This window comes from Malaclemys terrapin, chromosome 19 (assembly GCF_027887155.1).
Source record: "Malaclemys terrapin pileata isolate rMalTer1 chromosome 19, rMalTer1.hap1, whole genome shotgun sequence".
Classification (NCBI taxonomy): Eukaryota; Metazoa; Chordata; order Testudines; family Emydidae; genus Malaclemys; species Malaclemys terrapin.
Genome location: NC_071523.1, coordinates 14,033,182 through 14,049,830, shown reverse-complemented (window position 1 = coordinate 14,049,830; position 16,649 = coordinate 14,033,182). Strand labels below are relative to the sequence as shown.

The 16,649-nt window shown below is 51.2% G+C and overlaps 1 protein-coding gene across 1 annotated transcript in view; it reads right to left on the bottom strand.

The window, feature by feature from the left end:
• Window positions 1-356: 356 nt before the first annotated feature.
• Window positions 357-16,649, bottom strand: part of PLEKHN1 (pleckstrin homology domain containing N1) — a 42,597-nt gene continuing 26,304 nt past the window's right edge. Inside the window, exons 9-16 of the mRNA XM_054008837.1 lie at window positions 11,820-11,889; window positions 9,737-9,891; window positions 8,098-8,292; window positions 7,399-7,662; window positions 6,182-6,334; window positions 5,159-5,371; window positions 3,251-3,299; window positions 357-2,499 (exon numbers count right to left, since the gene is read on the bottom strand). Of these exons, the coding sequence (XP_053864812.1) occupies window positions 2,309-2,499; window positions 3,251-3,299; window positions 5,159-5,371; window positions 6,182-6,334; window positions 7,399-7,662; window positions 8,098-8,292; window positions 9,737-9,891; window positions 11,820-11,889 (1,290 nt within the window). The 3' untranslated portion in view covers window positions 357-2,308. The remainder of the gene's footprint in view (window positions 2,500-3,250; window positions 3,300-5,158; window positions 5,372-6,181; window positions 6,335-7,398; window positions 7,663-8,097; window positions 8,293-9,736; window positions 9,892-11,819; window positions 11,890-16,649) is intronic.

Below are 16,649 nucleotides of genomic sequence, written 5' to 3'. Positions count from 1 at the left end.
AGCAATTTGAATTCTTTGACTGATACTTGCAAAGCACCTTTCCAGCCGAAAGATTCCAAAGACAGCAGGGCAAAACAGAGTCTGTAAACTCTGGAGTCCCAGCCCCTGGCACGAATCCCATCTCCCGAAGAAGACACTAGAGAATTTGTTCCTAGATAAGGTGTTTGCACATGACTGATCTCAACTGAGCAGCGCAGGCTGTTGGCAGTTTGAAAATTCTTCCTCCAGCTAGTGATTCAAAGACTTAGGGCGGGTGGGGAAAAGTTATTTTGTCCTTCAGGTGCTGGAAGGAAGGACAGCAACACAGAGAAAAACCACCAATCCCTCAGTTAAACCAGATGAGGACACACAGAGACTCAGTTCTGAAGACAGGTGTGTGTATTATTATTAGAATTGTACAGTCTTGCAGAAATTGACCGGAGTACTTTACAGTCAATTATTTTGATACATTGCAATCACTGCTATTATATATAGAAAAATCTAGATCTTGAAAAAGGTCTTTGGTTTCAGTGAACACAGCAACATTCAGTGAGCCCAGCTGCATCCCAGAAAACGATGTGCCTCTGACATTCCCCAGTGCAATTCTGTTCATAATAAATAGCTCCTCTCAGTGTTAAGTTATTATATATAAACCCTCCCAATAGGAAAGTAAACCTGAAACAAAACAAAAACAGCTGGAAGACCCAACCATCCCACACAGCACAGATGTGTTGGCAGCTGATAGTCTCACAGTATTGTTCATAGTCCATAGCTACGAAATTAAATAAGTTTTTAACTCACCCACATTTACATATAAAATACAAATATTCCACTCAAAACCTACGTGTAAACTTTGCTTATTACCGTCTAAAAAATTTCAAGTACAACAGTCTAGTGGCTTGTTTCACTTCCACCAGTGGAAAAAAAGAGATTTCCTTAATACGCTTTGTTCTACAGATTGCTTGGGGAATGCAGGTTAGAATTTGGAGCCTAGGGTAAAGCACCTTGGCTTGCTGTTGACCCTGTATGAGCCAAAGGGTCCGATAAAGCTAAGACACTGTCCCCCCAGGAATGATGGTTTTTGTGCAGTGGTCTTCTGCCTTCCCCTAAGGGCCCAGGAGTGGAACTCAGGACACCAACATTCCTTAGATTATTGGAGCATTCGGAGGATCATGCAGGAGTTTTGCTTAATGATGATTTCCTGCCCTCCCCCACTGCCCAGACATACAAGAGGCAGGGTTTAGACTGAGTTCAGTAAATTTGGAGAGGTCTGAATGGGAGAGAGAGAAAAAGTCTCATGGAGGGATCCAGGGGTATCCGCACCTGGAGAACTCTTGAAAACACATGCCCTTTGGAGCACTTCACAGATAACAGATTTCCTCTTCGTCTCTTTCTCAATGCTGGCCAAGCTATGCAGATTCTTTCATTGGCGCCCATCACCATAGTCTCTGGGCCATCACTGGCAGGGAAGATTGAGCGGTGTCCAGAGACAGAGGTGGACCCTACATGACCCTCCTCTGTTAGCTTGAGCAGGGCCTGTGGATCAGGTGAGGATTTCTGTCTGCCCTATCTCCATTGCCAACTCTGACTTTTGCACCGAGTCAATGGGCTGAGCGCAGTTGTTACCCACGCTGCAGACTTTAGGTGATGGTGAATGTTCACAGGTCTTCACAGACTTGACGCTTAGCGGGGAAAGGTCTGGCTAATCGACAGAGCTCAAGGTTTAAAGGTATCCCGGATGTCGCCAACTAAGCAGCTCCATTGAAAAGGAAAGCGACCAGGTCTCCCGATGCATAGCTCTTTAATACTTAACACACACGCTAACCCGTCCAATGACCGGTTTCTCCTCTTCTAGCCCCTCTGAGTCACCGACCTTTCCATACACACAGTGTCCTGTTAGCCGAAGGGAGCGTGATTAGGAGCTAGGCTTCTTTTCCACTGCATGGAACAACGGCTATTCACGAAACCCGGTTCCCTACACAGCCGGGACAGTGAGTTCCTTTAGAGTGCCTAGCGTCCAAGATCCCCCCTAGTACTGCCGAAATGTTGGGGGATGGGGAGGGACTTCGTTTTTCATTAGGATTCGTAGAGTCTTGTTCATGCTCGTGGGCATCGTATTAAGATTTGGTGGAAGAGTTCCAACCTGATGAAAACCTGCCGGAGCCAGAGCTCAGCACACACAGGAGACCCAGTCACTGGAGGGATCCTTTCCCTGCTCATTCTATACACACCTTACACGCTTCACAGCTAAAAGGCATGGCTGAAAGCAAAGTGGTCAGGGTGGGGCAGGCCCGGGAGTTTTTATGAGCACTGCTTTGGCTTCTTTCCCTCATACATGATAAAACTGCTGGCAGGAGAAGGGCCCGGCCTGCCGGATGCCCGACTCCTTCTCCTCAGCCTCCCAGAGGTTGTCATAACTGAAGTCGCTGTGGAAGCTTTGGAGTTCTGCGTAGTCGTGATATGCAGAGTCGTGCCGCACGCGGCCATTCCCGGGCAGGTTGTAAACACCAGCGCTTCCCTCTGCAAATCAGAGGAGAAAGAGACAAACAAAACAGTTTACATTGATTGCTACAGGATTCCTACGCTATTATAGTCTCTTCCAAAAATATACAATGGGGCAAGGTGCTGCAGTGAGAGACCTGGTAGCTGAAGCTCTGAGAGCAGATCCAAGAGAAGGATCAGCAAAGCATGCCTGGCCCATACTGCCCTGCCCCGCCCCAGATGGCCCAGCTCCGGGGGAGAGCTCCATCCCTACAGTTCTTGGTCTCGCTGCTGAGACTCCTACAGAGAGTGCAGGCCAGCCACGACTGACGGTGGGTTGTTGTCCTTTGTCACATGGCCACTTGTCCACAGGGAAGCAATGGACCTAGCGAAAGCCCCGTGTCATTCTCTAGCGAGAAGATGAACAAGGTCAGACATTATCCTGGGTCATGGCCCCAGCGCAACCAAATCCGGGGGTAATTGCATCTAAATGATTTTCCTGGAAAAGTGCCTAAGTATCAAATGCAAACCCCAGCGTAAGCCAGAGAGATGGAGCCCGGGGACAGTGAAGGGGCCTTTTCTGTCACTAACCGAAGGTGGCAGACACCAGCCATGCAGCCTGGGTTGCAGAACACGCAGCGGCTGCTGGCAGATTTAGAAAGTGCTGAGATACAGCTGGGCTGGGCTGAGCACAGCTAAGGCCAGGTTAGAAGAGAGGCAGAAATCTAGTACTGGTGTTGCATTGTACTGGAACTAGACAGTGGTTCTCTCTGGCTCCTGGGGGACTCACCTGAGGACTGCAGTGAGGATCCCAGAAATTCTTCCCTCAAGGAGGGGATCTAGAGGAAAGAAATAGTGATGAGGGGTGTCTCTTAGCATTTGGGATGTCAGTGCCAGGATCTTTCTCACCAAGGAATCGCAGCTCTGTAGCTTCCCACATCCAAATCCTCCAGGGTGTACCCAATCATATCCCTGAGGGTCAAATACTTTACACCGCTGCATTGTTACCATCATCTTTCTGGCACAATGGGCAGATCCAGCGGGACCCAGTCCACAACCTTTCTTAGTCACTCAGAGAGGTCGCTCTTGGGCATGCGTCACACACAGGCTGGGAAAATGGGCTTCTCGAGAGCTGTAGATGTTCCCTGGGCAAGGAGCTGCATCTTCAGCCCCCAGCAGCTTGCGGGAGCAAGGATGCTGCGGAAGGCTGTCTTCGTGGTTAAGGCCCCCAACTGGGACTCAGCAATTTGCAGTCAACTCCCCGCTCTGCAACAGAATCCCTGGGTGACCTTGGTCAAGTCCCTTAGGGGCTGGTTTTCAGAGTTGTTGAGTATCCATAGCTCCCATTGCCTTCAACTAAAAATAGTGGCTGCTCAGAACTTCAGATCTCTCTCTCTGTGCCCCATCTACAGACTGGGGATAATGATACCGACCCTACCTGCGTGGGGACCTGTGAGGATATGTGCGCTACAAGGCTCAGGCTCCGTGGGGATGATAACCGCAGGAAAGCTTACAAATATAGAGGAGAACAGTCCAGTGGTTAGGCACTAATCTAGCTAGACCTGGGTTCAAGTCGCTGTTCTGGAACAGACTTCTTCCGTGACTGTGGCCAAGTCATTTAGTCTCTCTGTGCCTCAGTTTCCCTTTTGTAAAATTAGGATAATACTTCCCTACCTCCCGGGGGTGCGGTGAGGAGAAATCCATTAGAGATTGTAAGGCACTCAGACACTACAGTAACGGGGGACTATAAATGCCTAAGACAGACATAAATAAGGACCTTGGGATTTGACTCCTTATTAATAAAAGTAACCAGAGTTGCACATCCCTTTCCCCACACCCTGGACTGAAATCACACCCAACACTCCTGCAGACTGTAAGCCATGGTGGGGCAGGAGGAGCAAACCCACTCCTGTTTTACATAACGCCCCAGTCTGGATCTGCGCAGTAGCCTACTTCTTGACCTACTCTGGCATGTACCACTAGGGATGCTGTTGTTACCACTGGCCATGTCAAGGTACCATCTCAGCATCAAGACATTTGTCTCCTCCTGGCGCAACGCAAGATCACCACAGGCCGATGCTGTACTGTCTCTGAAAGATGCTTCCACATCCCACCAACCCTGCTCCATGGTCAGAGGAATGCTCCTTTTGAAATGAAGGGGTGCCCACATGCATAGGCGCCAACTTTCCTTGGTGCCGATGGGTGCTCGCGCCCCCCTGCTCCCGTCCCCATCCCGAGTCCACCCTTTCCCCACCCCTGCCCCGCCTCACTCCAACCCCTTCCCCAAAGTCCCCACCCCAACTCCACCTCCTCCCTGCCCCTATTGGACCCCTTCCCCAAATCCCTGCCCTCGCTCCGCCTCTTCCCCGAGCGAGCCATGTTCCCTCTTCTCCCCCATCCCTCCCAGCCGCGTGAAACAGCTGTTTTGTGGTGCAAGCGCTTGGAGCTAGGGGGGGAAAGCGGGCACATGGCACGCTCAGGGGAGGAGGCGGAGCAGAGGTGGAGGTGAGCTGGGCAGGGAGCTGCCGGTGGGTGCTGAGCATCCACCAATTTTTCCCCGTGGGTGCTCCAGCTCCAAAGCACCCACAGAGTCGGCGCCTATGCCCACACGTGCTTGGCCTCAGACTCTGAGCCTTGAGGGCACAAACATGTCTGGTGGCAGTGGGAGCGACCCATAGGCCCCCATCTTGGCACTCACATTTGTAAAACAGGAAACGTTGGGGGGAGATGCCTGCGGGAAGTGACACGAGGTGCTGGGGTTGCTGTATCTCTGCGCGGCGGGTGGCTCTCTGCCGCGACTGCTGGGCAACGGGTGGGAGGTCTTCTTCTGCAGCGGAGGGTGATGGGCCCCTGGGATTTCTGCGTAGCCGTTCAGCTGCTCTGAGCCAGTCTGACCATGACGTCTTAAGAACTTAGACGAGAACAAATCCCAACTTGGTAACTGCCGTCCCTGGATAGGGGCCTTCCCTGACTGCCCCCCACCTCCACCTCCACCCACCCTGATGTATCAATAAAATACCAGAGCCACAAAAAGAGATTCTGGGTCTAAACTTCACAATCCACCGCGTTGACACGATGAGGGAGGGGGAGTCGCCTCACGCCACTCAGCCATGCCCCCGAGTGATGCCGAGGAACTCCAGAGGGAATCCGGCCAGGCACGAGGATGGGGGGAGGTGACACTGTGCCACATCAGGGGGTGGGGGGGAGACTGAAGGGCAGCTCAGGGCTCTGAAAAGGGGAGATGAAAGGAAGCCGGCGCCTAGCAGCAAGATAGCGGCTGCTAGTGAACGGCGCAGAAATGGCAGCAGCTTATGAGAGATGAGCTCATTGATTTATCTACACGCCCCCCCCACAACACCCCTGAAACTCAGGGGTTGGGTGAAAGCGGTCCCTAGATCTGAATCACCCTGGTCTGGGGAAACCGAAGCTCACCGCCTACCCCCACCCCAGTTTGGTGCATTTTTGCTCATCCCTGGGTCACTTGGCACCCTCATCTGGACAGAGGAAACCAGCTCCTCACTGCTTCAGTCCGGAGCCAACAGGCAGAGAACTTTGCTGGTCACTAGAGAGACAGGCACCATGGAAGACTCACCCAGGAGAAAAGGCCTGCGGGGCCGGGCACGGCTCTGTTGGAGTCACATGCTGCCAAAGCTCTGCGTACTGAGCCAAGGATGCGACTCCCCTTGCTCTGGGCAGCCCCACAGTCACATACATATCGTACCTCTTCCAGGAAGTCAGAGTCTGCAACCCTGCGTCCAGGGGTGGGGGTCGGGGTGTAGGGGTCAGCGTACAGGGGAGAGCGGGGCGGGGCTGGTTTCTCCAGAGAGCTGGGAGCTGCCGGAGTCTGACTTTCCCCCAAGCTCCATTGATTCAGCTGAAACGAAGAGTCGAAAAGTTAACGCCAGGTCTCGCGGACACATTCAGGGCCATGGGGTGGGATTCCCCTGGAATTCTAACTCCAAATGCAACGCAGTCCTAAACAATGGGATCACCGAGCCCTGGCTCTATAACTGTCCATCAGTGGGGACTGAACTCAGCACAACAAGCATCAGTGGTAACCACTGGAGCTAAAGGGGTAACTCCTTTGCTTGGGAACCAGTAGTAGGCGCTTATCCTTGGTAAGGCTTGATGGAAACAGCTATGGAAACACACTGCTGGCCTCTTCCCCAAACCAGCCTCACAATGTACAGAGCCCTAAGCTGCAAGAAAAGGTTACGTCCGTGCTTTCCTATCTGTAACAGGAGAGAGAACCAGCCAGTTAGCTACAGAGCCTGCACGGAACACAGTGACCAATTGCTTTGCTCATGCTCAAAGCTAGTCCTGCCTCTCTGACCTTCTAGAGACCAGATTTATGTAGGAAAGGCTCAGGAAGAGGAGATGCCATGTCCTCTATCACAATAATGCCCTCTTTATCATGTAAACCCCTCTTCTCTACCAGCAGAGCTCCAGTCAGAGCGGCACTCACACAGCCTTCAGGCACAGGGTTAGGGTGACCAGACAGCAAGTGTGAAAAATCGGGACGGAGGTGGGGGGTAATAGGAGCTTATATAAGAAAAAGACCCCAAAATCGGGACTGTCCCTATAAAATCAGGACATCTGGTCACCCTACACAGGGTCCCGGAGCACGTGAGGGGTTAATGAGAACCCGCTCCATCCAAAGCAGAGATGAGCCCATCCCCTTTCTCACTCCTGCCCCCAAAACACCTGCTATTGTGGAAGTAACTTCCTGTGAGTTGCCCTTTAAGGAGCGGTCCTTCTGGAAGCGAAGCAGAATGTAGGGCGGGAGCATGGAGAGCAATATGAATGCCTCTGTCGGCAGGTGACCGAATCCCTTTGGTCCATCTATTCCACTCCCCTCCCCACCATGAGCGTGCAGGCGTTGGAGTGGAAAGGGCTCGGCCACGTCATCTGCATCCCAGTGAGACAAGAAACCCTTACGTTGTTCGAGTCCAAATGCAGCGGGGGGACCGCTGGGTGCTGCTGGGAGCTCAGTGGAGAGTAGGGATCGTTGTACACTGGCGACAGCGGCTCCCTGTTGGGGTTTTCGGGAATGAGGCTAAACACAGTCCTTTCCGAGTCCTGGCTGCTGGGCTGTGGCTGCTGGGCAGGTCCGCATTTGCCTTTGGACTTGCGAGCGCTGCCGCCCCTCTTCAGTTCTGGTTTGGGGATCCCGGTACTTGGCCAGCTGGGATTTGCCAGGCACTGAAACAAGACAACAAATGCTATGGACCAGCTGTGATAACAGTGAGAGTCCGGACACATGTCACCCACAGGCACACAGACGTGATTAGGCACACACCTACCAGAATACACACATGCTCCTTGTTGTTTTTGTGGATACAGACTAACACGGCTACCCCCTGATATTTGTAATATTAATGAGGATACTGATGTGTATTAACTGCTTTGGAAATTCTCCTGCTGATCTAAACTCTCGTTTAACCAAATTAAGCCAGTGCCCCCCATTCCGTCTGGTTAATTGCATTTAAATGACTTGTTCAGGCCAGTGCATCAATGAGCAACTTTCATTCAGCTTTCCTGGCCAGCAGCACAACCCCGACACTGTTGAACCCACCCAACATCCAAACTGATCCCCTCTGTATCCCCCAGGCTCCCAAGAGACCTCATGTCACTTACATGGACAGGCTGGGCATAGCCTGGGGACAGCGGGTCTTCAGTCACTCTGCCTTCAGGCATCAGAACAAATGATTGCTGGTCAGGGATGGAGCCACTGTGCTGGGAGTGGTGGGTTGAGGTGGTAAGTTTTCCTCGTGACGTCCAGGAGTTTGTCCGGCCATCAGAGGTGAGGGAGCCTCTCCCGCTGCCTGGGAACTACATTGGGCAGGGTTAAAAATACCAATACTTCTCATTACGGGAGGGATAGCTCAGTGGTTTGAGCATTGGCCTGCTAAACCCAGGGTTATGAGTTCAATCCTTGAGGCGGCCACTTAGGGATCTGGGGCAAAATCAATACTTGGTCCTGCTAGTGAAGGCAGGGGGCTGGACTTGATGACTTTTCAGGGTCCCTTCCAGTTCTAGGAGATAGGATATCTCTATTCATTGGTAGATTCGGGCTAATCCATTCCCCGCAACATCCCCCAGGCTCTGAAAGAGACCCCCAATGGTCAGCTCGCCCTCAGATCCATGGGCAATGCCACCTTAGCATCGGCTGCTCTTTTAATGTCTATGTGAATTGGGTGCTGGCCTGACAGCACAGAGTCCCCTCACTAGGCACAGAACAGGGCCAGCTTGGGTTGCCACGGCAAACTCCGCTGACCGCGTGAGAGGGAGGTGCTGCCCTCCAGGTGTCGGAGGTAGTTGAGTGCTTGTGAACTGCGAACCAGGGAGCTATACAGGGGCCAGCTGCGATGGTGGTTTGCGCGGCGGGGACACGTCACCCTCGGGAACTGGAGTGAGACCCGGCAACTCATTGCACATTGGACACTGGCCAGTCATCAGATGGGAAACAATTTTGCTCACTGCCATGCTGGGCTATTCGGTAAAAGACTCTGACTCACATCACTCCACCCCCTGAGACCGTCCGCCCCCAGCCTTTCCTCTCCCCGCCCCCCAGAGCGGAGCAAATCCAAGGGCCTTCATCGACCTTTACTCCATCCCTGTAACTTCTAATGAGACGCCTTTGACACCTAAGCCCCATCTCCCCGTCAGATACTTCTGCTGGAGGCCGCTGCCCTAATGTCGATCCGGGCATATCAGTGCAGATGCATCTCAGGTGAACTGCCTCTCCAACTTTGAAATGAGCAGCCTGGGATTTAATAATGAGCCACTCAGCAGGGGGAAAAATGACCTCCACTAATTCCCAAGCCCAGAACACATTGGAACAGGATGGGCTGGGGATGAGGGTGGAGGGGTGTGTCACCAGGGCTTAACATCTCTAGGCTCGGCAGTTCATAGCCCTGGCACCTCTGGGCTTGCTGCTTCAGTTACCAAAGGAGAAAAATTGCGTGAGCCCCGGCACCTCTTCCATTACAAATTAAGCACCGGCTGCCACCTTTGTAAGCCACCATTATTGTCACTGTACCAATGCATCATTAAAATTGCACAACAGATTCATAATCTACATCCAGGGATCTGCTTTTTATAGGGCTCTAAATATAATCTAAAATGATCAAAGACTTTCATTAGTGCCTTTCAGGGTGGGACTCAAAGCAGTCTGGTGTGTCGGGGCAGTCTCATGTGACTGGAGATACGACAGCTGGGAGTCCTTGGGGACATGCACTGATTACCAGGCAGTCCTGCAATAAATATACATTACCTGCCCAAGGTGTGGTGGCTTTGATCCCGAGAAGCTTTCTGATCCTGAAAGGGAAGAGTCAGCATTCCGAAACTGGGCTGTTTTAAGGCAGTACAGCCACTCCTGGTAATCTTCGTAGCTGGGGCAAATGACCTGGATTGAGTTTATTAGTCGTCCTGGAAGTAAGATAAATCACATGGTTAATGATGCAGATTAAGAGTTTATCTTTCTCCCCTCTGAAATCCACTGAGGACAAACATCCCCCTTAGGCGGGGGGTCTGCATGAGGCCCATGCACCAAAACAATGTGTAAGTAGGGCATAAATACTGCACGGACCTTGGCACTGGGTGAATTTCCCCTGTTGTGCATCTACCCTGGAAAAATCAGCACCTGCATTTCAGCAACGGGCCAGCTGCTGAGCTACCGGTTTTGAATGATTAAAGAGAATTAAATATGTTCCTAAACTAAGGCTGGGTCTACACTACCCGCCTGAATCAGCGGGTAGAAATTGACCTCTCGGGGATCGATTTATCGTGTCCCGTTGGGACGCGACAATCGATCCCCGAATCGACGCTCTTACTCCACCAGCGGAGGTGGGAGTAAGCGCCGTTGACGGGAAGCCGCAGAGGTCGATTTTGCCGCCGTCCCTACAGCGGGGTAAGTCAGCTGTGATACATCGAATTCAGCTACGCTATTCACGTAGCTAAATTTGCGTATCTTAAATCAACCCTGCCCTGTAGTGTAGATGTAGCCTCAGTTCACGAAAGCTTGTCTCTCTAACCAACAGAGGTTGGTCCAATAAAAGGTATTACCTCCCCCACCTTCCTCTTTAGTTCGCAAGACACGGAATTCTTTAAATTTGCTCTTTTTTAAAAAAAGCGATAGTTATGTATATGTCATTTCAATAAATGCACTACAGTAAAAGTTGTTTTATCCGGCATGCTGGGGAAAGGAGGGGTGCCAATAAGTAAAAAATGCCAGTTAACTAAGACGGCGGGAGTTTGGGTGCGGGAGGGGATGCGGGGCTGGGGCGCGGGAGGGACTTTGGGTGCGGAAGGGGGCTCAGGGCAGAGGGTTGGGGCATTGGAGGGAGTGCGGGGTGCCAGATCCGGGCACTGCCTCCGCCCGTAGGCACCGCCCCCACAGCTCCCATTGGCCGAGGTTCCCAGCCAATGAGAGCTGCGCAGCCAGCACTCGAGGCAGAGGGAGGGGGAGCAGCCGGAGCCCGGGACAGGGCGTCACTTGCGGGGAGCCGCCTGAGCTGAGTGGCCCCCGGATCCGGCACCCTGCATCCCCTCCCACGCCCCAAGCCCCCTCCTGCACCCAAACTCCCTCCCAGAGCTCACACTCCACACCCCCTCCCATGCCCCAACCCCCTGGCAGCCCCTCACCAACCAGACTATAAACCAGCATTTCAATGAAGATAAGAATGCCAGTATATAGAGCTTTCCGGTTGGTGAAGTGCCAGATAAAACAGCTTTTACTGTACTTAAGTTTAGGCATAAATTAAAAGGGGACAGTCAAGATAAAGAAACAATCATAACAATTGTTCCTCCCAATGTTTAGTCAACTAGTGATGCTTTAAAATCACTAGGTGTAGTAGAAGAAAAATAAACAGGAAAAAATACCTGTGGAAATTGTCCTGAATTCTGTTTTATCCTCAACATTTAGAAATTTGAGATTTCCATGAAATTTCTTGTCAAAATTCAAAAATAAAAGGTGAGCAGCTCTCCCTGTCATCAGGGGGTGCCTGCTGGTTGATTTTTTTTTTGTATTTCACACAGCTGACAGTGAAATGAGGCTAGTGAGTTTCATTTCCTGTTTGTACGGCGTCAATTCATTTCCAATTTCTGGCTTTCACGCAGTAGTAGAAAACGGTTTCTGAACACAGACATTTCACTGGTACAATGTAAATATGTTTCCATTGATGCAAACATGCCTGCCCAGATTAAGTTTTGGAATCCTACCACCACCCTGCTACATAAAAATAAAGCTCAGAAGCAAAATCTTATTTTGGAACCTAAATTTTAAATGACTGAATCGGATTCCTATAAATCAGTCGGCCTGTTCTTACTGCGGTATCCAGCATGCATCAGTCACGTACCTTCTATTAGAAAGGAGCGTTTTTGGTTTTCTTCAAAATGAACTTGTATTGCATTCAGTGGCAGTTCTCCCTGTTTGTAGAAAGGAACAGGCTTAGAATTCCACAACATGAGAGCATTCAACATTTGCCCTCTTTTACTTTTTAAACTTCAGGCTGTTCTTGTCTGTATTGTAGCATCTCAACCTGTAACTAGGAGCAGGCTCCCATTGTACTAGGTGCTGTACACACACATAAGGAAAGACAATGCAGAGATTATAGTCTAAATAGACCAGACAGCCAAAAATGGAAGAAAGGAAGCAGTATTATCCCCATTTTACAGATAGGGAACTGAGGCAGAGAGAGACTAAGGGCAACATTTTCTAAAGCACCTAGGCGATTGAATCTCATTTTCAAACGTGACTCAGGGCTTGTCTGCACAAACTATTAGGCTATGTGCCTCAGTGGCAGTGTAGCACAGACACTTCTTACATCGACAGAAGAGGTGTGAAAAACCCACATCCCTGAGCGGCCAAGTTAAGCCGATCTAAGTCCCCATGTAGACAGTGCTAGGTCAACAGAATAATTCTTCCATCGACCTACCTACCACCTCTCGGGGAGGTGGATTACCTACGCTGACAAGAGAAACCCTCCCGTCGGTGTAGGCAGTGTCTACACTGAAGCACTACAGCTGCACCGCTTCAGTGTAGACAAACCCTTAGTCCTCTTTGAAGCAGGACTAGCTCAAAGAGCATTAACTAATTTTTCACACGCGTCCACAGGGTGCACATGGACAGTTAGAGGGTAGCAGGTTAGTGCAAGGTAGATTCACACCCAACTTGCCACAGTTTGTTTGAGTAGACAAGCCCTTTGTCTCACTGAGAGTCAATGGGATTTAGGCACCTAAATAACTTAGGTTTTTTCAAAAATCTGCTCCTTATAGTAGAATTTTCAGAAAGCATGTAGGTGCCTAAATACCTTTAAAAATCTGGCCCTAAGTGACTTGCCCAGGGTCAGGCAGATAGTCTGTGGCAGAGTCGGGAATTGCACCCAGAACGTCTGAGTCTGATCCCAGTGCCTTAGCCACAATCCCAGTCTCTCCTATGAATTTTCACATAATGCACAGGGGGGAAAAAGCCTTTAAAAAATTGTGACTGTAGCTCGAATGCCCAAGCCATGTAAATTATTTATAAGGAGTCGCCGAGCTCTGACCTGTGGAAAACATGTGCTTTCTCCTGTGCCACTATTTTCAAATTCTAGTGATTTTCTGGTTGGTTTCCCCACATGGATTGCAAACATTGCCCTGGACAACACTTTGTTTGGTTAGGTGGACAGAATAATAAGATTGATGAAGACATTATCACTAGTTATGGGTTTAAGGATTAATATACCTTGACGTGCCATTAAGTGTCATTGTAGGGATGTCTCTCTAAATAAATCATATACAGTCGTAGTGGCATGTGGTGAAATAAAATACCTAGGACCTTCCAGCTTTGCAAACATCAATCCTCTCAACAGGCCAGCCTGGGAAGTGCTATTTTCTCCGTTTAATCGATGAGAACTGAGGAAGAGATGTTAAGTGACTTGCCTAGGGACAGTCAGAGCTGGGATTAGAACGCAGCAGGAGTTACCATTTGCCAGGGGGGTTGATAGCGTCTTTACATCAGTGGCATGGCCTTTCAGGAGAACTTCTCCCAAGAGTTAGTACAGTCAGGGTATCAGTTGGGGTCTAAACCCCATTTTCCTTTAGTACCCAAAAGCGTCCACTGAGTTTTGGGTGCACAACAGATGCAGAATCGGTCCGGATAAGAGCAGCTGACCCCAGGATTGTAAAGCCACAGCTAGTTGGAAACAATTCACATATGAGATTTTTTTTTTTTTAAGCAGGGGACACCTCAGAACACCGGGATCTTTTTGACAGGTTTCAGAGTAGCAGCCGTGTTAGTCTGTAGCCGCAAAAAGAACAGGAGTACTTGTGGCACCTTAGAGACTAACAAATTTATTAGAGCATAAGCTTTCGTGGACTACAGCCCACTTCTATATGCATCCGAAGAAGAGGGCTGTAGCCCACAAAAGCGTATGCTCTAATAAATGTTAGTCTCTAAGGTGCCACAAGTACTCCTGTTCTTTTTACCAGGATCTTTGTTTCTAGAGAGCCCTGTTTACTTGCAGCCGGATGTCATCATAGTCCTGTTTGTGAGCGAAGAGCAATTTGCATGGCAGCCAGTCGTGTTGTCTCTGGGGGAGGCTAGTGACCTCAGAGTGGGGAAGATGAGCCAGGAACTAACGCGTGCTTAAAAAGCAAAGGTCCAGTTTCATGCCGACATCCCTAGTGATTAGGCTGGGGAAGGGACACCTACGAAACAGGAGATGGGCAGAACTGATTCCAGACAGAAAGGCCAAATTCATGTGTAGTGCGGCTCAGCGCAGTTCAAAGTTTTCCAGACCTCACTTGTTCTTTCAGGGCCAGATCTTCCCAGCCTATTTCACTAGTGCACAATGTTTTTCCATACAGCCCAATTAATTGGCTCCTTGGCCTGATTCTCAGCTGCCTTGTACAGTACACGACAGGTGTGAAATGCTCCCAAACCAGAACAGTAGCATTGTACAACACCCACTCTATGCTGGAGTAAGTCACTGCCCAAGGCACAGGATAATACAGATCCAGGCTCTGAGCATATATAATTATCATGCATATCAGAGGCAGGCAGAAACCACCATCCCCAATGAGTCTATAGAGTCAGAACATACACCCCATCCCATTTGGGTTCCACACCCCTTTGGATTTGCCCCTCTCGCTGCCGTGAAGAGGGATTTTGAACAGATCGGACTATGCAATAAGCAGAAATCAAATATGTTCCCGCAGGTTCTTATTCTGGGCCCTAGTGAAATCAAGGGCTGTTTGTTCACAGCGCAGCGCATGGAAATCACCTGTGAAAACGCGCAGGTGCGCGTGGCAATTCCGGCTGGCCAGTGAAAATGCTGGTTTGTACTGGTACGACAAGTCGGCCTGTGGCTCTGCAGGCTCGCACATTTCATTCTCCTTTGTGAACCTGGCCCTCGTGGGTAAGGTTGGCTTTGGGAACGTGCCTGACGTTTAGGGGACTGACGTGAAAACATAGGTCTGCTGAAGAATGGAGCTAGAATAGTTTCATAGTAGTCGGGTGCTTCTTTCTACGGTCCTAGGGGCTCTGTAATAGCAGCTAGCCAAACACTATCTCCTGGGGTATTTCTCTGCCACATTAAAGGACAGTGAGCTAGTGATTAGAGCAACAGGGGAGGCGTGAGAACCAGGACTCCTGGGGTCTGATCCTACCCCACCTTGGATCCTAGTCCTGGCTCTGCCACCTGCTCTGTGTGTGACCTTGCTAGGGAAAGTCCAGTCACCGCTCTGTGCCTCAGTTTCCCCACCAGGATAATAAATGATTACATCCCTGCCTGTGAGGCTTTCACGACTGAGTGCGTGTGAAGCGTTGCGAGGCGCTGGGAGGGAAGGTGCTGGGAAAGGGCTCGGAGTGCCAGTACATTTATTTCTCCAGTACATCTCGGTCTTACTGGAGTAACCACACCCTGATTACTAATTGCACGGCGAGCCTGCGGCTGGGAAAACTGCTGCTGTGCGGAACATTCTAAACCCGAGTATGCAGGGAAAGGCTCCCTGTTACCACCCTGCCAGCATAGCAAGTGTGGGGAAATAATGCCAACCCTCAGCAATGCCTGGCATTCCTGCTTGTGGGCAAGCCCGGTACAGAAAATCAGCTTTCAGGGTGGGGGTGGGAAGCCTCTGGGATTCCCATCTCGGCAGTCTCCAAGGCCCCACCGCATCGGAGTAATCTGCCCTGCAGCTGCAGAGAGCTTCGGCCAGGGCACTTCAATGCTGCATCCTACAGACCCCTTCATGGCACCGAACCCGTGACTTGTCCAGACGGCAGTGCCAGCTGCCTGGTAGGTGCCGCCTCAGGCCTGTGGCCTGCAGAGAGGCCTGCATAGCAAGAACGGAGGGAGGTTGCTCAGCGAGAGCAAGGGATGGGACTATCTGCCTGGAAGCGAGAGGGGCCGTGTCGCCTGGGAGAAAAGGCGCATGATTATCCAGTACTTTCTCCCAGCCACATGCTCCTCTGGCAGCTCCAGCTTTGGTCAGCAGCCTCGGCTATGAGCTCTCTACTCTGAAGGGAGGAAGAGCAGTTCTGTTTGCAATCCTGTGCAGTGCAGGCCCAGCGCTGTGAGCTGCTGAGCGCCCAATCCCCCCCCGACTCCTTCCTGTCCGCGGCAGGCCCTAGCCTAGGGGAGGAGCCGTCAGAGCCCGGTTCCTGGCACACAAGGACTGAGGGGGCATCGCCGTCATGGCCTGGGGAGAGCTGGATAGGTCGGAACCCCCATCAGCCGCCGACCCCTCACTGGGCATCGAACATTGCTCTTTGCGAAGCCGGGGGAAGGGGCAGAGATCTCTCTCTCGCTCTCTCTCGCTCACACACACACGCACACACCACGCGCAGCTTCGCTCTGTGAACCAGGTTAGCAATCCCCAGGCGTGGAAAGCACACAGGCAGGGTCCCACGGCCTCCACCTCAGCTGCTTTGGGCTCCGCTCTCCCTCCTCTGGCACAGAGCTGGCTTCCTCACACGCACAGGCAGCTCCTGCTTTGCAGTCCCAGGCCGAGCCCCGGGGCCTTTTCCCATCACAGGTGAGTCAGAACCCGTTGCCCGAGGCAAAGGCAGCACCAGCCTGCTCCATCCAGGGGGACCTGACGCTCCCCTCCCCCACAGCCGCCACCAATGGTTTGCCTGGAGCCCAAGAGGAAAAGGGCCTGGTGCTTTCTTCCCCTCTCCTATTGCCCTGGATCTTAGCATCCAT